We start from the raw sequence: 27,138 nt of genomic DNA, 5'->3' as shown, positions 1-27,138 counted from the left end.
CTCCTTGGGAATAGCTAAGGTGATACACTATACTGCCATATCTTTATTATTTTATTTCTATATTTACATTATTTTTATATAAAAAGGTTAAAACACAAATAAAAATGTTTATTTATTCAATTTTTGAATCAGTGATTGCTAGAGCGTAACATCTTAATTATCGTTGAATTTATTGATATGAAGTATCGATTATCGATTTTGGTCAATAAATAAAAAAAATCAATAGAATTAAAATAATCGTGGTTTTAGTGGTGGTTTCTATGCAACATGCGTAGAATATTAGTATTAAAGGAAAAAATATGAATTTGCCGATATGTTAACTTTAAATTAATTTTTGCGGGTTTTTATGACAAATGTATACATAAATATACTTCATATTAAACACATCTTTTATGGTGCATAAAATTTAAAGAAAATTTTAAAATAAGATTTTAAATTACCATGTTTATTTTTATTACTACAAGTACAGTCAAAATCTGTTATAATGACATTGAAGGGACTACTCATATTTAGTCGTAAAAACCGATAGTCGTAACAACCGGTGATACTTATTTTTTAATGAAGTGGTATTATTTAACGTGTTGGTCATAGGTATTAATAGGCAAAATATGTTAATGTATGAAATTAAATTATATTTCGTTTATTTCAATCAAAACGTTTATTAAAATTAATATTAAGAAAAAAACAATGTAATTTTCCTGTATGCATAAAATCTGTAATTTTTGTTTATTTGGAACACTTCTGTCTTATATATACAGTTTGTAATTCAGGTTCGAGTTTAATCAGCGTATTGTTATAATTTTCCTGCACGTGAAACTGTTCATAAAAAAGAACAATTTTGCATAATACACTAACAGCATTGAGACCATCATTTAAAGTTGGCACTGTAAATTGTTCTTCAGAGTCGTCCTGTTCGTCATTTTCTTCTTGAACTTCTCGAACTTCTCGTACAATATCATCTTCCGTAGCCGGTGCACAGGTCGCAATAGACCTATCTACATCAAGGAACTCGTTTGCTGCAGTAGTAGATAAAGCAGGTCGAAAATTTTGGGCTAATTGGAATAAAGAAATGTTGTCCTCTTCGTCATCGTCAGTCACGTAATCTGAGGTTACTGTTGGGAGATCTTTAAAACCTGCTTGTCTAAAGCAGTTAGCTATAGTTTTCTGTGAAACTTTTACCCATGCTTCTGATATCATCAAGATGGCATCAAGAACCGTAAAGCTGTTCTGATTATTACTGTCAAGGTTTTGTATTAACTTTAACACTTTTTCAATTCTTCTATAATGAGATTTTAAACATCTTATTACACCTTGGTCTGCACTTACTATTACCATAGGTTGCAGTACAGATGTAACATTTGGTGGTAAGAACACAAGTTTAATGAACTTTAGATTCGTAACAGCTGGATGAGCTGGACAATTATCAACTAAAAGTAGAACTTTCTTATTGTTTGCTTTTAATTCGGCGTCCCAGTCTCGCAATCATCTTTCAAAGATTTCCGATGTCATCCATGATTTCACATTGTTTTCATACGTAATCGTTTGGTGGTGGTAAAGACGTTAGAAGTCAAAGGCGATCAGCATCGGGTCTTATAACTTGATCTTTAATATTATATCCTAAAATATTTATCGTTGTTTGAGAGAATTTGCTTTTATCCTTGTTAATAGTGAGACCATACTTTCTAGCTGCAGCTAAAAAAAATTCTAAATTTTCATTATGTTCGGTTAATGTCTTACCACAAACAGTAATGTCGTCTAAGTAGGCAAATGTATCTTTGAGTTATTCTTGCTCGAAAACGCCATTAGTAACTCCAAAGGGAATACGTCGAAATTGATACAGATTTCCATCTGCTTCGAAAGCTGTATATTGTTTTTCTTTAGCAAGTATCGGTATTTGGTGATAGGCATTTTGTAAATCTATTGTGCTAAAGAAAAAATATTTCGATACTTGAGAAATCATTTCTTCTATATTAGGAAGCGGATATGCATCCATTTGCGTATATTTATTTATTGTTAGTGAATAGTCTATAACAAGACGTTTTTTATGATTTTCATTTTTTGTTATTAAGACCTGAGCTCGCCAGGGCGAAGAACTCTCTTCAATGATAACCTCAGCTAAAAGCTTTCTAATTTCTTGAATAATAAATTGTTTGTCATCTTGACTAAATCGGCCAGACTTTATTGCTATCGGCTTACAGTCGGCAGATATATTTGCAAATAAAGGAACGGCAGGAATTGACGCTTCTGCTACATTACAAACTATTATCGGATCTTTAGGCTCTCCAAAAGAAAATTCTAAAAATGAATGTTTTTCAAGTATATCGTGACCTATAATTAAATCATCACGAAGATTTTTTACAATCAATAAATTTAAGTCATCGTAATCGTGATTTCCATCAACTAGTGATGTGAAATTAGTCGATGCCATAGAAATAGTTTGATTACTAGGCAATTTCTTTAATCCACAAAGCTTAAAAAAATTATCATTAATAAAGCTCACTGAGCTTCCAGTATCAATTAACGCGTGTGCTCGAATTCCCTTTATGTAGGCAGGCAACGTTGCTTTTTTTAACGAGCTTGGAGAAGCAGCTACTATGCATGCAGATAATTCGAATTGTTGAATTGTTGCCGAAATATTACATATTTTACTGCGACAAACGTTAGCAAAGTGGCCTTACTTACCACACATTTGGCAAGTTACATCTAGTGCAGGGCAATTTTTGCGAATATGAATACGGTCACCACAAAAAAAGCATTTCCGTTTATAATTAGTTGCTTCTGAAGAACTTTTTCTACTATCATATTCAGATGATTTTGGTCGAACAAACATACTATTATCTCTAGATTTATTCTTTTGAATAGCATTTACGCTGATATTATACTACTGAGAACTAATTTCTGCTCCCTCTAGAGACAAGGCTTGATTGTAAGTGTCATCGAGTGATAAGTCTAAATTTTCAAGGAGACGTTGTCTTATTTTATTAGATTGTATTCCAGAAATAAATGCATCGCGTATGTTATCGTTTCTATTTGTTTCTGCATCAACATTTTTAAAATCACAGTCTTTTGCTAATTGTTTTAATGCCTGTAAATAATTGTCTATCGACTATTCAATTTGTTATTTTCTTGTTGCTAGAGCATGTCTTGCAAAAATTATATTTTTGGGTTTTATAAATATTTTATCCCATATAGCTATTGCTGTTTCATACGTGGAACACTGATGGATGTATATATATTAGAAGATACATGATTTATAAGTAAATCAAGTTTTTTATAAGAAGTCAGTACCTTTTCTGACATGTGAGAAAAATCAGAAGCCGATAGAAAACTCTCGAATGCCCTTTTCCAATGTTCCCAATGTTTCGCTGCAGAACTATTGGAGGGATCAATATCTAAGCGATCAGGTCTCAAGTATTTATCCATCTTGTAAACACATTAAAATATTATGTAGAATAAATTGTAATAAGTATTTAGTATATTTTTGCCTGTGCTATAATATCAAGTTGTTTAAATTAAAAGACAAATTTATAAAGGCTGTTTATTTATTAATCTAATATATCTATACTAATTTTATAAATGCGAAAGTAATTCTGTCTGTCTGTTGCTCTTTCACGCGCTAATCCACTGAAGTGATTTAGATGTTTGGTCTGAAGAAAGCTTGAACTCCAAGGAAGAACACAGCCTACTTTTTAACGTATAACACCTGACGACCAATCCTTTAAACGTGAGCAAAGCCGCGAGTAACAGTTAGTTTACTTAAAAATCTTGATAGATCGAATACGGAAGAGAGCGTTGCTTACTATTTTCAAAATATCGCTATATGAATTGAAATCCTATATGAGTTGAAATCCTTATATCGCCCTTTACTGTTATCCTCATAAAAGTTACAAGCCCATAAATATATAAGGTGAGTTAGGGCCTCACTTTTTGAGAAGTTTGGATCACATTTCACCACGCTGCTCTAATACTAGTTGGTGGAGAGAGCATCTTCATATAATTTTTAATTATACTTATTTTATTATAGATTTTATATAGATCACTTACTGATAAGAAACTATCAATGATAATAGATATTCTTTTTCTAAGCATTTACGTATCGACGGTAAACAGATAAACCCTCTTGAATATATTTTTTTTAATAATTATCACAAAATTATTGAATCCTATCTTACTTTTATAGAAATATATACATTTCTTTCGTTCATTTCATTTCACGTTTTTCGTGACAAATATTAAATGCATCACACAGCAGAGTCGCGATGTATGCAAATCGCACATCATCGCTTATTAATAAAAGTTATGCAGAAATACTTGTGTGCGATCAAATAATGATGAAATTCATATTACTTTAAAATTAAGACATTGTCATGTTTAATAGATAGCCGGTCACCTTGACTAATGTGTGGGTTATTTATTTCAAAACTTTTACGCACATGGCGAAATGCGTTCATCACAGTTTGGTGCACGCGTTCCATCTGCCTTTTGTTTTTTATAATCTGATAAAGTACTCTTACAAGTCTTTAATATTTTAATGTCTAAATAATTTTGTTAACTATTTAAAAAAAAACTCAGTATGCCTTTTCCCCACAATTGTCTAAACCTATAGAAACAGCTAATGCTATTTTAAAACAAGTTCCGTTACTATTCTTAATACGTCACGTCACACGTTACTGTAATTAAATAAACTATTCTATATATAATATAAAAAATACAAATATTCAACACATATTGATTCTTTAAAGCATATTTATATTTCCATACGACCCAAAGTGTAGGTTCTAATTAACCTTAACCTAACCTCTTACTGTTAGGAATACATTTGTATATTTTATAATTTTCAATTGCTTCTTACATAGCTATTTTATTTTCATTTTTTTACAGTCCATACCCATAAACATTAAATTGAAATAAATAAATATTTTACATATACGTATAATATAGTCGTTTAGGTTTCAGATTACTGATTAATTTAAATACAAATATATATAATAAACTTATAATGTATCACTGCAATTTAATTAATTACATTTTAAATCTATTTCGATTTGGTAACTTTTCTCCGTAATGTGAAGTAAACTATTATCCTCAATATGATTAGTTCCACAACTAGGATAAATATGTTCGTCCAGAAATTATCTTGCTTAAAACCCATTTCTTTGATTATCTCCTTTGGGTACCTGCAACAGTGCGAAATAATGTTAAACAACTTTGAACATTTTTAATTTTAATGATTGCGAATGTTATGGTTAAATTTTTTATGATTTTGGTAAGATGTTTGTAATTTGTTTTGCCAATTGTCGTCGCGTTGTCGTGAAAGGTAAAAACTCGGTTCCGTTAGTTCTCAGTGAGATCTACTTCCAAGCAGTTAGGTTAGCTTTAACATTAAAATTAATTTGGGAAAAGGCTATTCATAAGTGCTCGATAGAAAGAGTTTAGAATGTCGATTGTTTATTTTGTGCATAGGTGTATCTAATAGGCCCTTTAAATGTTGAAGGCTTTTTTAGTTTGTAACGTAATTTTGGCGCACGTTACATGTTTACATTCTTTTAAAATAAATTAAACAAAATTATTGAATTTCTAACATAAGATATTGGATGTCATCTATCAATTGACTTTGACAACAATTTATAAGGTTATGTTTACGCGTAATTTGAAATTACCGCTAATTTTGACATTTGAAATAAAAATGTACTTTTTATGCATTATGCATTTCCGAAGTAACTGTAATTTATTATCTTTATATTATCTTTGAGATGATCTTTGACATTTGTCTAAAGCTTCACTTTGCTTCCGCTTTTTGAGTCGAAATGTGACGCTAATTTATTCTCGAAGTTTTTATAACTTTTATTTTGTTTTAAACTTTGAATATTGTTGAAAATGGACAGTGAGTTCTATTTTGAAGAATTGGAAGTAAATCCATGTCGGATTATCGAAATTAATTCTGATATTTGTCGCCTCGTGGTAAGTTTTGAATCTTTCTTCGAAATTTGAATTTATTCGAATTGTACTGTGTCGTAACAACGATTGTGGTTCTTTACAGGGTATTTTTAGAATATTTCCCATGATGCATTTTGTTAATTGTGAAAAATAACCGGGATTGACCGGGTAAGTCGTTTGGAATATTAAAGTAAAAACTATAGGATTTCGAAATTTGTTATAGATTCTAATCAGAATTATTTCTCCTTTTACATTTATTTTTCAAAGTTATTTTTCAACATTATTTTTCAAAGTTATTTTTCAACATTATTTTTCAAAGTTATTTTTCAAAGTTATTTTTCAACATTATTTTTCAAAGCTATTTTTCTACGGTACTTTTCGTCATTTATTTTCTTCAATTATTTCATGGATTAATCTCTTCAGTTATTTACTGGGATGATTATCTTGAGTAATTTACGGGAATTATTTTCTTTGGCATCATCTTCGATTGGATATTTCAACGCTTTTCGAGGAAAATTTCAACTTCATTTCGTTGGATATTTTGAAGATTTAAATAGAAGTTTACTTCTGGGAAACTTATAATATGAAGTTTACTTGGTGAAGATGGATTTTTGGAAACTTTTAAGGAAGTAAAATTTTATCACACTAATTTATATTACTGGATCTTGGTATGTAATTTTTACATATTTATTTTCGCCGAAACTTAACCGCGCAAGATTTAATTAGAAATTTATTTACATTTATAAAAAAATTGGCATTCAAACCTCATTTAAACCTTATTCAAACTTTATTCAAACCTTATCGAAACATTATTGAAACTTTATTCAAACATAATTTTTCACTATTTGAAAGTACTGTTTAAATTAATTTATAATTATTTAGACATTTGGTTTAATCCAGTTGATAAACTTGACTTAATTGTCAATTTTGAATAATTTTAACTGAAGTTGAATTTTGACATGTATTCAAATATTTTTATTGAACTTTAAATTTTTTTTTTACATTTGGTAAATATTTGTTTAAGCTTAATTTAAACGGATGTAAACATCCTGGCGCCCGATTATGTTAACAATTAAATTTAGAATATTATAAGAAAATTACATTTTCATTTTTTTTGAATAAAATATTTTTGAACATAGCTGTTTTTGTAAATCTATTTGTAATGTTAAAATAATTTATCTTACTTCCGGAGCACTTTCTTTTGAGGATTTGTTTAGTTTAAAAACTTTTCCAACTCTACCGATTTTTTAATTTTTTTTGCCTCAATGAAATTTAAAAATTTTTTTTTATTGACTCTTTACTCGTCAATACCCACACACCCTATTTTAACGTTACAAGTTACCATCCAATTAAAACAGAAAAATACACGACTTTTATGGTCAAAATTCCAATGTTATGATGGCCTGTCTTAAATATATTTTACAAAAAAGGTTGACACATTAAGTTCTTACTTCATATGACAATACAGTTCGCTCTCTGGGCAATCAAGAGGCGCCCTATTGTACGCGTAGACCGAGAGAGCGAGGGCCTCAAAGACGTACTTGAGGAACGAGATGAAAGATAGGTACTGCATAAGAGGTGACATGTGTGACGTCAACACCAGAAATCCCGCGAAGACGATCATAGCACACGTTGTGATAGCACCAAAAAATGTCCCGTTCTGAAAAAAACATCGTATAAAAGAGCTTTGAAGTAGAATATTGAATATGCCTAACAAGAGCAAACAAGTTTTTAATGTATTGAGCAAATTCGAAAGTTTTGTCTAAGTCCAATATTGGTCTCTACCAAGATGAATTCTTCTAGCAAGGTTAAGAAGATTCTCTAAATCTGCAATGAGAAAAGTTTATAAATACAATTTAGTACTTACAATGGCTTGTACACACGTGCCTATGAGATTTCCTATGGCATCAGCCAGCAGAGTGACATTAGCTAGAACTAATACAAACATGGCAAACCGCCATAGTTCTGTCGGCTGACCGGATAGGAGGTACGATGGTGCTGAGTAGACAATACTAAATGAGATCTGGAAAATCAAACAAGAAAATATATCAAAAATAATATCCGAACATAATTTTTATGCCGTAGTTATTATAATTATTCCACCTTGTTATTCATAACTTTAATAAATATGTCTGCATTTCAATCTGGTATTTATGTTGCAGCCAAAAGGTTAAATTAACCATTCAACGAAACACCTAGCTACTTTATTAGCGGCGCCGTTGAAAAAGCGGCCTGTTAGACGTCAGCAAGTTGATCTTCCGTTCGTCAAATAAGATCGTTTGAATCTACTGTTTTTTTTTTTTTTTTTAATAATATTTGAAGTATGTTATAAAAACTGGCTCTATTCAATGAATTGCACTGTGTTAGTTAATTACCTAGGGGTTTTATTGAATGGCTAATTTAACTATATGGCGCTGACATTTACATTTTTATTTTTTCCTTGTACATTTTTATTTTAATTATATGACATATCAAAGATTATTAACATATAATCGCTAATTGTAATGTTATTTATAATTTTTTAAACGATTTAAAAACAATATAAGTATAAGACTAAATATTTATTATTTTTATACATTTAGACCATTTTAGTTGTTACCTGTAAAGGTATACTGGTTACTAATGTAGCAGCATAGTACGTCCTGAGGTTATACCAGTTATTAAAACTTTCCTTCTTTAACACGGGTAACTCATCTGGAACTGTAAAACACAATATTACAAACAATCTAAATGAAACTTTTTAGTTCGACTATTGTCAAAATTTTGACTAAAATGATAGACAGACAGATATTGAGATAGACAAATAAATGGGTTATATGACGTGAGTTTTAAGATGGATGGCTCTTGAGCTCGTTATGTGAACCCAAATAAAAACGTCTATACAAAGTTTTGATGTGTGACACTAAAATGACTGATGAGTTGTGGTTTTGTTCAACATTTCCAAAAGGGCTTGCTCACCACTCTATGTAATCTCTTTTGTTTTTTTATTATTTCATAAAATACTAGATAATACATATGTACCCTAGATAGGTTTTGATAATTTTAGATTAAGTTTGCTCGAAGTTCAAAATTACTTACATTTAAGCACGCCAGGCATCATCGAAGTGTAGCATAGATAAGAGGCAGAGATAATGAGATAGCCAAGATTACTGAAGGTCTTTGATGCATCGTTACCCATGTACTGATAGAATATACCCATTAATATTCCTAGAGCTATATGTAATAATATTTTTAGATGTGTAACTGTCTGTAAGGAAAATTGAACTTATAAAGCTATATAGCTAATGAGTAAATAATCTATACTAATATGTTATTGGTATGAAACAAACTTGAACTCCAAAGTAAGATATATATATCACAATAGACAATAGACCTGAAGACCAAACCCTCAAATGCCAGCAAAGCTGCTTGTGACAAATAGTATTTATATGTTTTATGTTCCTTAATCCATAGAGTTAGTGTGACAATTTCATAATATGTTTTGAAATATACTAATTTATATATCTTATTAAATTCGTTGATTTTGAATACGAGACCCAAGTTCGAAAAGCAGCTTCGAAGCTAGGGCAGCGGTGTGACACTAAAATTGTATACGGGCAAGATTAATTTTTCGAGACCCTGCCGTGGTGGGTAATATATTAAATAATTGTTTTGGATACCGTTTCACTGTCTATATATAGCATTATAACATAATGAGCTTTATTTATATTTTTGATAAAAAAGTATAATTGATTCAAACAGAAACACTTGTGACATTTATTTGTCCTCGAGATTTTATTTTAAATTATTAAAAATTGAGGTTAAAGTACCCTCTTTGAACTCGAGAACGTTGACTGTCCACGTCGCCTTCGCCATACACCGTCAATTGTGTTTCTCTAATTTTGCAATTGTCGGTCGTTTTAAAATTTAAATAAGTTTATACCTCTTTTTTTCATAATTTAAAAATTATGCTTATGTTTAGTAAAAACACACTGGTTCATGGTATAAGTTGATAACAGGGAATTGTAAGTAAGTAAAGAAATGTTTACTTAATCTGGTAATGAAATTATTTCAATTCCCTTTGGAGGAAACAAAACTTACCCAATCTCTATAAAGTTGAATGAGACATCGCTTAAAAAGCACATTAAATTTGTATAATTCCGGCGGATTGTTGACGACAATTGTTAATTTGCCGCACGAAAACTTGGGAGGCATTTTCGGGGATTCGATGAATGGCTTTTCATCGAAGTAGTGGTGACTGCAGATTTTCGCTGCCAAAAACTCATTGAATTTGCCATATTCTCCATTGGCTATCTCCAATACTGCAATATTTTTTTTTTATTATGAACAGAAATATTTTCGTTCGTACAACAATACAAAGTCTAAACCAAGACGTATTCATGAAATGAATACACTTTAGAAATAATTAAATGTACAAACATGACGTAAGTAAGTACTTACTGTAATCGGCTGGGTTATGATACTTAGGACACTGCAGACCTAATGACGCTAGGTATGGCACCGTGTCTTCGCTCGGACCATCGTAGATACATTTTCCTTCGGCCAAGATGTACACCTAACAATTTTAAGATCACTATTACGTAATATGGAAAATCCTAATGTAAAAAAGTAAAATATTTTCTTTTACCGCCGAGCATAAGAAGAATTACAAAAACAAATGAAGCACATGAAAATTCAGAGTAGTTTCCGGTAAACTAATTTAGTGTTGGAACCCAGAATCTACGGTTAAGATTCATTTGTTTTAGACTATGTCGACTCCTCCACCTCAGCTCATTTAATTTTTGATGAAATCGCTTATTAATCATATAATACCGTTACAAATATTTATGGAACTTACCTGGTCAAACATTTTGTATAATGATGCGGGTGGCTGATGTATTGTGAAGACGATTGTCCTACCCGACAGAGCAAGTTCTTTAAGCATCTTCATGCAATGCGCTGACGTCGTACTATCCAGTCCTCTTAAAGCATAATTAATTAATTGATTACGTTCGTTTATGGATAAAACCCCGAAAAAGGAAAACCCTGGATCGATCTCAAATTTTGGGTATCAATACCAAAAGAAATACCGCAGACCGGAGAACTGGCGAATGAAAATCAGCGAGAAATGTGTTTTTGTTCCACTTTGATTTCAATGCAAACGTTAAATTTATACATATGATATCAAACATAATATATTTTATTCAACTTGGAGCCAATCGATTCAAAAAAAGTCATTAGTTTTATAATATCCTCTAACCTTCCTTAATAAAAGTTATTTAGCAAATATTTTATTTAACCTTTAAATGGTTTTCTTCCAAGAAGTGTTTTTTGTGTTGGTTTATCTTGTTTTTGGAGATTATTATTTATTACTTAAAAAAAATTGTAAAATATAAATTATAAGATGTTGAACTCAAACGAGTTACGAATAAAACCAAATAAGCGTGTTTTAATATTAATTTAAAAGGATAACTTTTTAATAAAATACAGACAAAAACTACGTAATCAAAAATAATCATTGTAGTAATTTTTTTGTTCAAATATCCGCTTTTGTTCACGACGCTATTTTCGTCTGACGAGACTGTCACACGAATTGCTAATGATGATTTGATAACAAAGAAAAAAATATAAATGGATAAACAAAACACATTTAAAGAAAGAGAAGACACAAATACATGAAATACCTACACGCTTAGTGTAAAATTTTCGGTTCAAAATTTTTATTTAATTTTATTATATTACTGTCGAAATGTTAGGAACGAAACAAATCGAATGCCTTCAAATAAAAAAAAATATTAACTACCGCTATGACCACATATTCTAAAAAAAAGAGTATCTGATATTTTATGAATCATCTCAATATTATGCCTAAATAATTCACTTTGTATGTACCTATAATACTTTAACAATTTTGGTGTATAATGTATAGTAGTAAGGTGATATTGTTGAGAGAATTAAAAGTCTGTCAAATACTCGAGAACCATGTAATGTCCGCAAACCACTCAATTATTATCAAATATTAATGTTTTGAGCTAATCGTCTGAACCGGTATAAAAGATAATGGACCGTCAATTATATAAAAACATTTTAAATTATTGTTTGACTCAAGGTTTTTTCTTAAGGACTTAATAACTATGTTGTTTTATTTTTTATAGACGATAGAGTCATGTGGGGCAAGTGCACGCACTTAAGTTTTGTGATGCTATAAAATCGAAAATTATGAATAAAATAAAACAAAAAAGGTTAATCAGTTAGATTATTTATTAATTAACAAAATTATAAACAGAACAAACCTTGTTTTACACAAAAATCAACTAAAAAAATATCAAAACGAAGGTTATCAAAATGCGTACAAATACCCCAATTTGCGGGTAAGTGTGCGCTGTCCTGGGGGTATGTGTACGCAACTTCAGATTGAGGCAATTATGTATTATTTTTTCTACTCTGACTAGGAAATACTGCTCTTATAAAATTTTAAGCCCACAATCATCGCTTATAGTAACAACTACACCACAAAAGAATAATTAAGAATAAGATCAACCAACAAAACCTAAAACTCGTTATTGCTCATGCCACCAATTTTCACAAAACGCTGCATTGAATTCAGTCTTCATTCGGTGTATAAATATATTTTGCGCCATACAGGGGACAAAAGTATTCATTTTCTTTTTTCTTATTTCTAACAGTCTTAGTTTTCTTAGTCTTAGTTTCATTAATAACAGTATTTTTTGTTGTTAGCTTCTGTTTTAAATCCAAGCGTATTTTCTTTTTGACTAATGTTTCTTCTTCTTCTCTTTTATTTTCTTCTAAAGCCAATTTGTAAGGGCTTTCAGTAGCAATTATAGACTTCTTGCCTCTTTTTCGTCTGTTTTTAAAGTAGCCTTAAGTAAGGGTTGGATAGTCGTCAATGGTTGTCTTACTGTTTTGAGGGCTTGTCATGTCTGTCATGAGTGCCTTGCTGATTGAAGGTGCGAATATATTGAAGGTGTTAAATTAAGTGGAATGTTAAATCAGTCGATGTTTCAAATAAAGATGTGTCACAGTGCACACATACACGACAAGCTTCTACGTACACTTAACCCAAGCGGTCATATCGGGTTACGACCAAAATTGTTCATAATTGCGTCATCAAGTAAGCAATTTTTCAAAAAAGATTTCAAGCTATAAAAGATTACATGACAAACTTTACAAAATAACGTAATAATTTGTGCAAAAAACTTCACTTACCCTTGAATTCAAAATGGCGGAATGAGCGGTCGGCGTCACACGTGCGTTTCATGCCGAGTCGCGCGGGATTTCGCTCTTTTTTCGAAATGTAAAGTGCTGTTGGCCCTAATGGGCTCTACAGCGTCACCGGGTGGGATTGGCGAGCTAAACTACTCAAGCCTAATGTTGAGAGCCCACTTAAGGGCTCAGAATAGGCGCGTCCTAAGGGCGCCTCCTGTGAGGCCGGACCTCGGCTTAGGACGCCGTCGTCGACTCGAGGAAGGAATGACGTGTGCATTCAACGTCGCACGCCTAGGCGTCGACGTGTCGGTAAGTATGTGGGACCTCGACCCCGCCGGCGGGGTAGGTGTGTGATGTGTGTACCTATAAAAATAGAGTTGTCGGCAGTAAGTCAGTCGACGGGATCATGTAGGACGTGATTAGGACGCCTACGGATCGGATAGGGTAACTCCAAGGGGCTGTACTTGCTTGCCTTGAATATAAGAGGGTTTGAGTGTTGCGACGCTTTGTCGAAGTATCGGATTGAGAGATCTTTAAATAGCTTAGCTATTGAGTCGATTTTAAAATCTCTGTGGAGACCAACATTACGCATGTACTACGGACAGCCCGAGGCAACGCGTAGGAAGCGGTTTTGAATAGCTTGTAGCCTAGCTATGTTATGAGGACTCGAGTGAGCGAACAACACGCTAGCGTAGGAGAGGATGGGGCGTATGCAAGTTCTATAAATTGTTACCTTATTTCTAAGGAACAACTGACTTCGCTTGCATAGCATCGGGTACAATCTACTTAGAACAAAGGCGGCTATGTTCCTTACAAGATTTATGTGAACCCTAAACGATAGTCGTCGGTCTAGAATGACACCTAGGTATTTGACCTTAGGTTGCCAAGGGATTTCCTTGCCGTACAGGGTTATTGACCCCGGGTGGCGACGGGTTGAGTGGGAAAAGTACACTGCTGCACTTTTATCGGGATTGACTTCAATATTCCATTTCCGAAAGAACGCGCCTAGCGCGTTGATCGCGGATTGGAGACGTGCCTTTATGAAGACGGGTATAGCGGGACGTTCAGTACACAGCTGTGTCGTCCGCGAATAGGGCTAGCTATGTACCTCTTGTTTTCGTGATATCCGAAGTATACAGAGAGAAAAGGATGGGAGAGAGCACGGAGCCTTGCGGTACACCGGCTCGGATAAGGCGGGTGGACGATAGTGTACTGCCCACTCTAGCGAAAAGAGCGATTCGACAGGTAGTCTCGTATAATGTACACGAGCGTATCAGGCAAGCCTGATTTGCGGAGCTTATAAATAAGCCCGTTGTGCCAGACTTTATCGAATACCTTAGCTACGTCTAGAAACCTACCTTTCAGTAGGCGGGCGCGGGTCTGGCCTGTTAGAATGTGCTCCGTTATGCGGTGCACTTGGTGGACGCACAAGTGTCCGGAGCGGAATCGGAATTGCTGGTTATTGACCTCTACAAAGGCTTTGAGACGGGCTAATATGATACGTTCATATATTTTACCCATCGAGTTTAATAGAGTGATAGGGCGATAACTCTATGGTAGGTTGTATGGCTTGCCTGACTTGTGAATCCCTATCACTATGGCCTCCTTCCACTGATCGGGGAAGGAGCATCCGGCCATGAGTGCATTACATATAACTACTAGTAAGCATATTAGTTGTCGGGGAAGGTATTTGATTACCTTGTTTGAGATACCATCCGGCCCGGGGGCCTTCTTGGAATGTAGATCTTTGACTATCGTTTCGACTTCATCTACGGTAGTCGGGGTGAGGGGTTGATCGCGAGGGGGTTGTAACGCGAAAGCGGCTACGCTCGTATTCTCGTATCATCGTACCCTCTCCTGATGCTCGGAATCGCAGAGCGTAGTGACGAGCGAGCATTGAGTTTCAATGCAGTCCGCCAAGCACTCGGCCTTATCGATGTCATCGAACGCTATAGACTGATTGGAACGAACTAGCGGCGGCATCGCTGCCACCGTGTCGTTCCTTAGTGATCGGGAGAGGGGCCAGAAGGCTGTGTGAGACGGTGTTAGCTCACTCAGTCTCCTGTCCCATCGATCGCCTCTGAGTTCCGCGAAGCGAGTTTTAACCTCTCTTTGCAGATCCCAGAGTGTCTTTTTATTGTCTGTTGTCGGATAGGCGTCGTGGGCTCTGTTCACCGCGTGACAACGCTTTAGTAAATCTCTAAGGTCCCGTCCGGTTGCACAGGGACCTCCCTCGAACAACCTTCGAGAGCGCTATTAATGAAGTTAACTACTTCGACTGAGGCCGACTTAGCAACCTCGACTGATTCTATTGAGTCGGGAATCTAGTCTAGGGGAGAGTGATCTATCGACCGGAGTCGCTCTTCGAGCTTCTTCCAGTCGATGATCGTTTTAGTCGGAGCGGGAGCGGAGGGCTCGGCTCCTATTTGAATTAGGACGGGGCGGTGGTCGGAGTTTAACTCGGCGAGCGTCTCGATCGAACGCAGCTGTAACGCTACGTCGTTTAAGGTCGCTATGTCGAGTATATCGGGGCTGTCTAAGCGATTACTCGTTAGTGAAGGGAAGCGGGTCGGGGTGAGAGGGGCGGGATTGCGGTCTGTTGTTATGTTTTCTTTTCTAGATTTTTAACATGCGCACACTTACCGGCTGCGTACACGTGCCACACATGACTATAATGTTGTTGATAAATCATTATAGTAGTTATTAATGTCGAAACATATGGCTTACATACAACTTGCTAAAACCGGTTATGCGACACAATGTCTCTTTTAATATGTTTTGTAAATATAATCCAATACTCGCGCGTCACCTATTGTACGTTGATAGTATGCAACAAACCTTTAGAATATATACCGAGAGCCTATTTCAATTGAAGAAGGTGTAAACAAACCTTAGGTATAGGCACATATTCTATTGATTCGTTAATACCTATGTTAATAAATTATGCAAAATCTCCAATGACATGTCGTGAATTGATTTTCAAAGTTGTTTATTTGTCTATAGTCCTCCTGTCGTTGAAAAAGGCTGTATAAGAAATAACAACAACGACAAAAGATATAAATATATTATATTATATAAAATATTTTTGGGAAAATTGTAATTTATACAAATATTATAAATGCGAAAGTAACTCTGTCTGTCCGTTGCCCTTTCACGTCCATTTGAATTTGGTAAAATTTGATATGAAGCAAGCTTGTACTCTGAGGAAGTACATTTTTATGTCTAACATCTTACGCCTATATAAACTCTAAAACGCGAGCGAAGCCGCGGCCTGCAACTAGGGTAGAAAAATAAAGACTATCAAGAAATTAGAATTCACGAAAAATAATAACAGACCTACTTCTTTTAAACATAGCACAGATGCCATTTTCTAACGATCACTTATTAACCGGTTTCTTGTCGAAATAGCGGACACAATAGTTAAATAATAAGCATGAATCATATGTGAAAAACACGGTATAAAGGGTTCAAAATGTTGTTATGCGGCAAAAATTTCATAGTATTCTTTGTTACTTTGATATATATACCAATGTGTTGCTGATAATTCATTGGTGGAGCGCTAGTCTATTCCGACCACAACAAGTCTAATAAACACAATTTGACATCGAATTAACGCGATTGAATAATCTACGATATTCATTGAGGATTTGCAAAATAATTGCGTTTTTAACGTCGACGAAACTGTAATTGAAATTTCGGGAGTAAAATTAAGTTGATACAAGTAGTTATGTAGGATAGTGCTGTAGTATAACTAAGGGGATACAAGTTGTTAAGAAGAATAGTGCTGTACTATAACTAAGGTATTATTAAGAACTATTAGTAATAATAATAATAATAAACCTTTATTTCCCTTATTAGTATATATATAACTGTTTCATCGTTTATGTGTTAGTATTTTAGTATGTTGTTTTTTTTTTAAATATGTTAGTATATTTATTTAGAACTGTTAGTAGTACCTACATAATATAACAGATCTATTAAGAAATCGCGTGGAATACGTAAATGTAAAGTTTGTTTATCTTTATTCCTTCTTCGATTGGAATAGACTATACATATCCTATCCTTTCATTTTCTACTTTTGAGTTCGCTAAATAATGAATGTTAACTGATGATACTTACGTAGTCGGCTCGTCTAAAAAGATCACAGGTGGGTTGTCGATGAGTTCAACGGCAATAGACAACCGTTTCCTCTGTCCTCCTGACAGATTGCAACATCTCGTATTCTCTGTACCCGTCAAACCTAATGTCTCAAGTACATCATTAATCTAAAAAAATATATTTAATTATTATTTTTTGCTAGATCTTTACGTCTTCAAACGGTTATTTTATCGCAATCGAATCGAATCGTGATCGTTGCCGTTCGGCCGTTTTACTATTCTATAACTTAAGATTCGGTTGAAGTTAGACAAATAAGTATAATTGGGCCTCGGTTACGAATAAGCTGAGACTAATTTTTGCGAGGAATACTCGAAATTGTTTCGGAATAGAATCGGTTCGGGAACTTATCATAACCGTTATGATTTAGTACAATTGGTATCCTGAACTTCTCATTTTAATGAGACAACAATTACTTCGTGGTAGGACTTCACGCACGCTCGTTTGGGTAGGTACCAAGATATATATACTAGCTGAACCTGCGCCTTTACCTGCGCAGAATTTATTAAACACGAACTTCTAATCCCCGTTTTATCTCCGTATTTTCGTAAACCCGTTCTTAGCTGACGTCTACACCTTATAACAAACCTACTTGGCAAATTTCAAGTTTGTATGTGTTATATTTTCTAAGTTTTCCTGATTAATCAGTGAGTGGTATTCTGCTTTTATATATATGGAAGAATATAAATTACAACTTACAATTGCTGTACTAGGTGATTATAAGCTATTAAATATTATATCTAACACTAAACTTATAACATTTATTATTTATTTGAATTAATCTGAGTAAATTAACGTAATTATGTATTTAATTTTATATGTTTATGTTAATATTTTTAAGTCTCCGTTTTATGTTTTTTAACGTGATATACAAATAACGAGGCAATTAAATACCGCTTAAATATTATAAGGATTAAATTAAATTACATTTCAGCGATCTAATTCTACTTATGATGTGTTTATGTACTTAAGGACTGAGAAAATAACATTTTTTTTTCGATAAATAATTATTATAAACCGGAAAAAATCTCGGCTGTACTTTATAATATTCTAGTAAATACTATTTTTATTAATAAATATTTTAACATCGAATTTTAATGAAAGTATTATTCTGGGCTCGATGGTGACGTTTCTAACCCTCGGCTGGCGTAAGCTGGATTTGTAAAAACCCGACGTTATTTTAATTTCCTAATTTCAAGCTTACAGCAGAAGCGAACATATGTATTGTTTTTAAAATAAAAAAAATGACTTCATCAGTCGATGAAGTCGATCTCGTTGGTCAGTAGCTTATAAGACCGCAGATTTCCAAGTCCCAGGAAAAACCACCATGTTTCTGTTGGGTTTTTCTGTGGAGTCTTTCCGGCCGTGTCGGATTAGCCGTCAAATCGGGTTATGTGTTTGAAGGAACTGAGTGTAATGTGCACTTTAGTTTGTCTTCACTCTTCAGTTGGCTAGTAAGTCAACTAGAGGGTCGGTAAAAGTCGCTGTGGCCGATATCGCCCAGAAGAACATAATCATAATCATCAAGGATTTCGTATGATAAATATTTTGATCAGTAGTACGATAGTAAATAGTAACTATATCTGTTCATTCGAGAAGGTATGTGTGTAACATTGTAACTTATCGACGTGCATTAGAATGACCCCAGATTTTTTATTGTGCGTACACATTTTATATTGGTAGCTTAGGTAAGATTAAAAAGACGTTAAGAGTTTAATATGTGCATAATTTTAATGATTTTAATTTTTTCTCGAATCAAGCATTGATTTTATTCGGTATTTTTAATGAATACTTGCGAACGTACACGCACCGATCCGAACCGATCATCAAATATTATCTGAATATTAGATTATCATTACAAAAATACTGATTTGTACATGGATTATGATTTATTTTGGTATCCATATTATGTAATATTGTGAGTTAGTTATTTTTCATAGTAATAACTAATAAGTATAGTTGTTGGGACAGGTTATTCTGTAGCCTCTCAAAGAGAGTTATTATTGTTACAATACGTTTTCATTGGCTTGTACTAAAATACCTCATAAGTTTTTTATGTCTGGCTAAATACTACCCTCATTTATCACGTTCAAATGGCCACTAACTTTTGACCTTAGAATAAATTTCCTCAGACCTCTCCGGTCTGAAAGGCGATGCCCTTAAATAGCATATCAAGGTTTTTTTTATATTTTTTCATTCATATAAATTTTTATTACAAAAACGATAAAAATATTTTTAAAAAAAAAAACATGTATTCTAGCTGTGACCTTGAACATGAAAATTTCGAATATTTCACCTCATCTTTTTTGTGATCCGTATTTTTGTACGTCTATATAAAATACAAATCAATTTGAATACCCCAATTGATTTAATACTAATGAAATATTATAATATTATATATATGAAAAAGCAAAAGTAATACGTTATATAATAATTAAAGTTTCGTACATCCGATAAAAAAATCCGTTATCATTATTACTATCGGGTCTGGTTTTTCCAAAAAAGACAACGTTAACGAGTAGTTTTATTAAAAAAATCCATATAATTTTAATTTTTTTAGGATATCCTTTATTAACCTCAAGATAAATTGATACTAATGATGAATCATTTATAATTAATCGAGTATTGAGAATTGTGCGAGGTATATTAAAACATACATAACCACATATTTTAGAACAAAGACTTATTTGAATGCAATTTCATACGGAACCATACATATGTGAAAATATGGACAGAGTTATTGATGAGGATGTTTTAGGATTATAATACACTGGGTTTTGAGTTAAAACACTAAAACGTGAAATTTATTATGATGTAAACGTTATTTGTGCCTTATTCTAACCAAATCTAAGAATACGTAAATCAAAGTTATTTTTATCTTTTCTCCTGCTACGATTGGAATAGGCTATAGATATTTTACGTTTTGCAGGTTCTTCGTTCGTGTAATATCTGCAATATTTTGAAATGTTACGTTCTAGTTTGTATACTTATTTCTATTATATTGTTTATGACGTAGAAAAGTATTTGAATAGGACATTTTAAAATATACTTACAACGGAATCTTTTAACTTTGCGTTTAAACAATTTCCAAGTTTCAAGTCTGCAGCAAATTTCATCAGTTCACCGACTGTAAACAGTGGGTTCAATCTGTCATCCTGCAGTATGTAACAAGATTTCTTACGATACTCTTTCAGGTCTTGGTACTTTTCGTTTCTTCCTAACTCACATATGCTATCGCCAGCACGAATTTTACCTTTGACTCCTTCAACCCTAGAACAAATCGATAAAAAGTATTGGTTTATTATTTATTTATTCTAATTTATCTCGACTAAGCCACCTTTAACAAATAAATTCATTCGTGATTCAGATCAATTACGTGAAAACCATTTTATTGACTTTTTATTCGTCTGTCAGTTCATCCTCGTTAGTTTTGATTATTATTATTAATGGGTCAATTTTTATAAAGTTTACATAATCAGCCTGTAAATTTCCCACTGCTGGGCTAAGGCCTCCTCTCCCGTTGAGGAGAAGGTATGGAGCATATTCCACCACGCTGCTCCAATGCGGGTTGGTGGAATACACATGTGGCAGAATTTCGTTGAAATTAGACACATATGCAGGTTTCCTCACGATGTTTTCCTTCACCGCCGAGCACGAGATGAATTATAAACAAATTAAGCACATGTAAATTCAGTGGTGCCTGCCTGGGTTTGAACCCGAAATCATCGGTTAAAATGCACGCGTTCTAACCACTGGGCCATCTCGGCTAATATTTATAAATTATTATATTATAAAGTTTACTATCAGTTAAAGGATACCATTTTACTCCTTTAGATTGGAGTGTAGTCTAATATAGCTTATAAGTTATAAGCTATATAAGTATAATCAAAAGAGGATTCAAGCACAATGAAAATAACATCAATCGAATTATAAATATGATATACAACAACGGCACTGACTTGCACGTCTGTAGATAAACTAGATTAAAAAAATAGAAACGAGTATCGTGATAAATTATAGTCTTCCTGGTATAACATAACAAGGGCTGTGTGATGCAAGAGATTACAATTTTTTTTTTCAATTCAGACTGGTAGTTCCTGAGTATAGTGCGTTCAACCATATAAACTCTCCAGCTTTATAATATAAACTACATTTACGACTCAAATATCTAATAAAAGTAAACTATTGTGTTGTTTCCAGTTTTATTGCGCATCTGTATTTAATATTTGGTTATATGTTTTAGCTAGTAAGATATTATGATTTGAAAAAATAACGAATTTGTAGATAAACTACACTATAATTACATATTAGATTTTATACAGATATAATTATAAGTTTTAATAATCTGTTTAAAACGATATAATGTCGGTTTTTTAAATATTATTCATATAGAAGATCAATAATACAAATTATACATAATATATATAAAAAAATTCTCAGATCGCGGAACCGCCTTAATAGGTCAAAGTCACCGGTAAAAAAAAAAATAAGAATATATGCATATATGATAAGAATAAGAATATATGCAATAATTAGTCTATATTACTGTATTAAACATTATAAGGCCATATTAACTATAATCCGCATAGATACAAGACATGACCATTTGGCGTGCTGTCAAATATATAGATACTATCTTATGATAAATACTGAAATAATCTTATTATAAATATTCATATAAATCAGTAAATTTATCAAATAATTGGGCATACTCCAAAAATGTATATTATGTTCATTTTAAACGCTACTTAAAACTTTTCGACTTATGTATTTTATACCTTCGCTAAATCTGCTGTTATGACGCGAAGGTCCAACAACCAAATAAGTGGATATATAATAATTGAAAGTACAAGTAAAATTCAATTATTTTGTTATAAAAGAAAATTAAATTTATTTTGTTAATTGTACAAGTTCACAACTTTACTGGTTCTGGTTGTAATTACCACTCTGACCATACCAAGGGTATTTGAATTGAAGCCGCGCTTCATTTATAATTAATAATTTATTATTAATTTTATATTTTTTTATTTCTATTTTTTTAGTCTATGGTTATAAATCAGATAGCTTCATTGCTGCTCGCGTTTATATATATTTTATTTATATTATAATGTTAGAGATTTGTTGATTTTAACGTGTATATTTTATGTGCAATTATTATTTTTGCATGAAACGTGTTGAAGTTTACGATCTTTTTAAGCGAAGCGGCATCGATACATTTTAAGCAACGTTATAAACTGTACGAGACAAAGTACTGTCAATCTAGTGTCTTGTGATATTCATTCATTTAGTATAGTTGAAATAGGACCAAAATTTTAATGTAATTTACTAATTACTCTATTAGAATATTTAAGTTTCTTTATTAAAATTTATAATGAATGAGTAAATTAGTAAAAACACGATGGTCCAGTTGAACAGTTGAAAACGCAAAACTTTGAGAACTTGTGTTTATAACTTATCTTATACAACATGCCTACCGTGCACCCTATTAAGTAAAGAAAAAACATCGTGGCATTTATAAATGTGCAAACAGTATGGTCTATGATTGCGGACTTCTCTTTATTTTAATAAGATATTTCATATATTTATATTTATGTAGATTATTCCTGACCTGTTTCTGAAAGGTTGTTCAAAGTCCTTACTTTCATTAATCACTCTAAACAAATGTTAATTTATACAAAATTTATTGCCGAAACTTTAAATCGCTAATGGCAGATAAACAATTATATTCCACTAATGTTGGTACCAAAGTAAAAAAAAAAAAACGCAAAATTCTCAAAGCTATTAACAGTTGGCATTATATCTGGTTTTATTTTCGCAAAGAGTATTTAATACGTTATTCGTTTTATAAGTATAAAGAAGCGATACTGTGAAATATGAACTTTTTATTTTTATAATATTATTAATTGAATTTATATTATATTGATATCCTGCATTTTCTTCAAAAATACACAAAATGCAGTAGAACACAATATATACACGCTACAAATGAAAAATAATATTTTATGAATATATTATTTATTAAAAGTAATTCGAGTATTTATATAAAGTGAATAAAGTGTAAGTTCTAAAATGACAAATGTTTTGACTAGTTAGTAATCTCAAGCGAGACGACTGTGTATATAATGTTATATTATAAACATAGTTTAAGTTATTAATAATAATAGTCCTTATTTAACACAACGAATGTTGTAGTTACGAAATCGATTACCTACCTTGAAAAAGGTTATACTTTTATTAATTACGTGAAAGGACATAATATTATCACATTCTCCCAAAAAACAAATACACATTCGTAAATCTTTCGAAATGAGTATATCTACATTGATTTATTTTTAATATGTAAATACATATATTTATATATTTTTAATATATTAGTATTTTAATTGATAAGTAACAATAAATCTTTTATCTTTTATTTTGGGTACCCCTTCTCACAGTTGTATACATTTAGGTTAACTTTTCAAAAGGTCTTCTACCAAAATGACACCTGGAAGAGATCGCAACTGTGGTTATAAGACATTTTGCACCTAATGCTTAGTACATAACGACTATTGAGTGTATGTATAATTGTATGTAATAATGTATTGGATTACGTAAAGGGGAATAAAGTATAAATAAATAAAATAAACTTACGAGAATCCTGTGAGTGCGTTAAGAAGCGTTGTTTTGCCGGCACCAGACGGGCCCATAATAGCTGTCAACTGTCCTGATTTGAAGTGGCCGGATACATTTGTTAAGATGGTTTTTTTTTCTGAAACACAAAAATAAAGTTTTTTTTTTAATGAAATAAATAAAATAAAAAATAAAATCAGGTTTGTTGTATGGGAACCCCCTTACATTTTTATTATATTCTGTTTTTTAGTATTTCTTGTTATAGCGGCAACAGAAATACATCATCTGTAAAAATTTCAACTCTCTAACTATGACGGCTTATGAGATACAGCCAGGTGACAGGCGGATGGACAAACGGACTGCGGAGTCCTAGTAATGGGATCCCCTTTTTCCCTTTAGGTATGAGACCCTCAAAATCGATCAAAATTATTACTTATTGAACATTTGAGGGAATCCTATATGAATTCGCCGTTTCGTCTTTTTTCTGCTCTTATTAATATTTAAAATGCAGGCATATTAAAATAACATAATAATATGATAAAACAAAACGGGCAGCATTTAGAGAAATATGCTCATCAATAGCTTTCAAGGAAAATTGATTGTCAAAAGCAGAAAAGGTACTGTTTTGTGTGTCTATTTATATTTATATATTGATCATTGTCGAATTGATTACTCTTAAACTTTATTCCAGATTCTTGTTTGCATTCCAATCAGGTAGGTTGGTAAAATGAATCTCATTAATTTAATTCGGTTTACTTTTTTATATAACATAAATATTATCCATCGCTCAACTGATTAAGAGTAAATAACTCTCCAAAGTACAATTCACAAACATATTTAAATAAATTAAAATAAATTAGCCACATTAAAATAACGACGTCTGTAGTGTAATTTAATTCTAAAAGATTCGTAAATAACAAAATAAATATTTATTTATATCAATATATGTAGATAAATACAGACTTATACAGGGTTATTGGTAATTCGACGCAATCCCGTTATCATTTTTAAGTTATCACGTTTTTTAACTTTATTCAAAATAAGTCAAAAATGCAACTTCAAAAAAATATTTAAAAAAAAAGTATCAATTAAAAACTATGTTTTTATGCTGATTATTAAAATTGATTAAACATACATCAATAATAAAACAATAATCATCAGTTAAAATTTAAAAATGCGAGACGGAAAACGATATTATTATTCGACGGTTTTAATAAATGAGGTACTTCGACCCCACCGGCGCGGCGGTGTCGGAGTGTATAAGATATTATTGTCAATTAAATTACGGGTCGCAATGTCTTGAACGTTATCCAGAATTAAACTTTGTCGATCTTGCACTACTATTTTTGACTTGAAATTATTCCAAACGATCGTTTATACATATATAGTTTTTATCCTTTAAAATATGGCGTTATATATATTAATTAGTACGTCGGGTGCCTTTGAAAAAAAATTAAGAAAAAGTACTTTTAGGTCGTTAGCGACCGCCTGTACCTATATATTATATGATGGGTTAAATACATTCCAAAGATGCCTGCGAATCTGATTAGTACAACAGTTGATTTTTTTACGTCTATAGAAATGTAATGTACACAAAAATATTGTCGTGATTCAGCTTAATAATTTATCACATATAGCTGAACCCACGGCTTTACCTGCGCGAATGCGCACACAAACCTTCATTTTCTATTTTACCCATGAGAGTTGAATTAAAAAAGTAGCCTATGTCCTTCCCTGGGACTCAAACTATCTCTATACAAAATTTCATCTAAATCGGTTTAGCACGTTAATTGTGAAGAGCTAACAGTTTTCGCCTCGGTTAACATAACAATACATTATTACCTAATATAGTGATTTTACTTTAAAATATATTTCGAAACTTTAAATAAACATGATTTTATTATAAACATTGTTTAATCAAATACATACATGACACTGAGTAATACGATTTTGAACTAGATTATAAATATTTGCATTTAGAACTATTGTTTGTTAATTACCCCAAAATAAATAAAGCCGTTGTTTAATAACATTATGGGTATAACAAAGTTGTAATTAATAAGTAAACTACTTATGAAATAAGAGCAAATAGGATTTTAAATCGAACTTATGTAAAATATACTTGACGCAATATTTATTCTTCTATTTTTATATATTTTTTTAATAAACTATGAAGATTTCTTCTGACTGATATCGGCCACGACGGATAATCTCAAGAGAGATCAGCACATATGAAGGTATAGTTACAAATATATGCGCAAGCACTCCCTATTCCCTGACTCTCATAATGCAAATCCGAAATGATCCCAAAAAGTTATATGTCCAGGACCAACGCCCGTCCTTACGTGCTTTCCGAGGCACGGGAGTGTAAACACTTCCAAGTTTTAAACTCCGGGCTGTTACTGAAAAGACTGGGTTTGAACCTAGGATCTGAGGTCTTATATCTAGCCACTAGACCAACGAGGCAGTCAAAATAACTATATGTGTGACGTGACGCACCTGCGTAACGAAATTCAGATTCACTTTTTTTTTACTTAAATATACATTTTTTTTTTATATGTAATCATATAATATTTTTAAGCATACTTAACATAAAACTACGTCTTAAGAGTAATTTAAATATTAATAAAAAAAAAATCAACAATTTCTTGTTTCTATGACAACATAAATGTTCAAAACATATTTTTTTCCTTCAAGCTCTACAATATAAAGTAAAGATGGGGTTTCTACTTTGTTAATAGATGGTGCTAAGCATATCTATAACAATGTTCTAACTGTTTTGATATTGGATTTAGTCTAATATATGCGAAACAGCATTTAGTTTTCTGCTTTTGACTTTTAAAAAAATATATAATTAATTTGGTTATCGGGTAACTGATTCTAAAACATGAATTATCTTAAGCTAGTCGATAAGAATTGTAATTTAATTAAAAACAACAATACTGATTCGATATCCCTCGATAACATTCGCATGAGTAATTTTTCGACTTATCACGATTGAAAGGTGCTCTTTTGAGCCTACTTGAATAAATAATATTTTGATTTTATGATAATAGTAATATTTGTACCACCATATTTTTTTTTTTTATGAAGAATTACGTATTTGATCTAAGACAATATACAAGTAGGTCCCTTATTATGTACTTTATATAATTAATATAACTAAACAGTTAGAAAGATTCTTAACAATCGGAGGAAATTTATTTTTCAGTGTTTATGAATATTAAG

At 32.1% G+C, this 27,138-nt stretch overlaps 2 protein-coding genes across 2 annotated transcripts in view; both read right to left on the bottom strand.

Moving 5' to 3' along the window:
- The window catches only part of LOC113403950 (ell-associated factor Eaf), a 100,072-nt gene that overhangs the window by 23,860 nt on the left and 49,074 nt on the right, over positions 1 to 27,138 (bottom strand). The gene's annotated exons all lie outside the window — the stretch shown is intronic.
- The window catches only part of LOC113404128 (dnaJ homolog subfamily C member 10-like), a 61,125-nt gene that overhangs the window by 10,920 nt on the left and 23,067 nt on the right, over positions 1 to 27,138 (bottom strand). The window contains exons 2-11 of the mRNA XM_026644906.2: positions 23,932 to 24,049; positions 20,352 to 20,568; positions 17,263 to 17,408; positions 10,775 to 10,898; positions 10,378 to 10,492; positions 10,018 to 10,238; positions 9,016 to 9,184; positions 8,537 to 8,637; positions 7,805 to 7,960; positions 7,389 to 7,597 (exon numbers count right to left, since the gene is read on the bottom strand). Coding sequence (XP_026500691.2) covers positions 7,389 to 7,597; positions 7,805 to 7,960; positions 8,537 to 8,637; positions 9,016 to 9,184; positions 10,018 to 10,238; positions 10,378 to 10,492; positions 10,775 to 10,898; positions 17,263 to 17,408; positions 20,352 to 20,568; positions 23,932 to 24,049 — 1,576 coding nt within the window. The remainder of the gene's footprint in view (positions 1 to 7,388; positions 7,598 to 7,804; positions 7,961 to 8,536; positions 8,638 to 9,015; positions 9,185 to 10,017; positions 10,239 to 10,377; positions 10,493 to 10,774; positions 10,899 to 17,262; positions 17,409 to 20,351; positions 20,569 to 23,931; positions 24,050 to 27,138) is intronic.

Source organism: Vanessa tameamea, chromosome 10 (assembly GCF_037043105.1).
Source record: "Vanessa tameamea isolate UH-Manoa-2023 chromosome 10, ilVanTame1 primary haplotype, whole genome shotgun sequence".
In the NCBI taxonomy this organism is placed as follows: domain Eukaryota; kingdom Metazoa; phylum Arthropoda; class Insecta; order Lepidoptera; family Nymphalidae; genus Vanessa; species Vanessa tameamea.
Note: the sequence above shows the minus strand (reverse complement) of the source record. Positions and strands in the feature narration are given on the sequence as shown.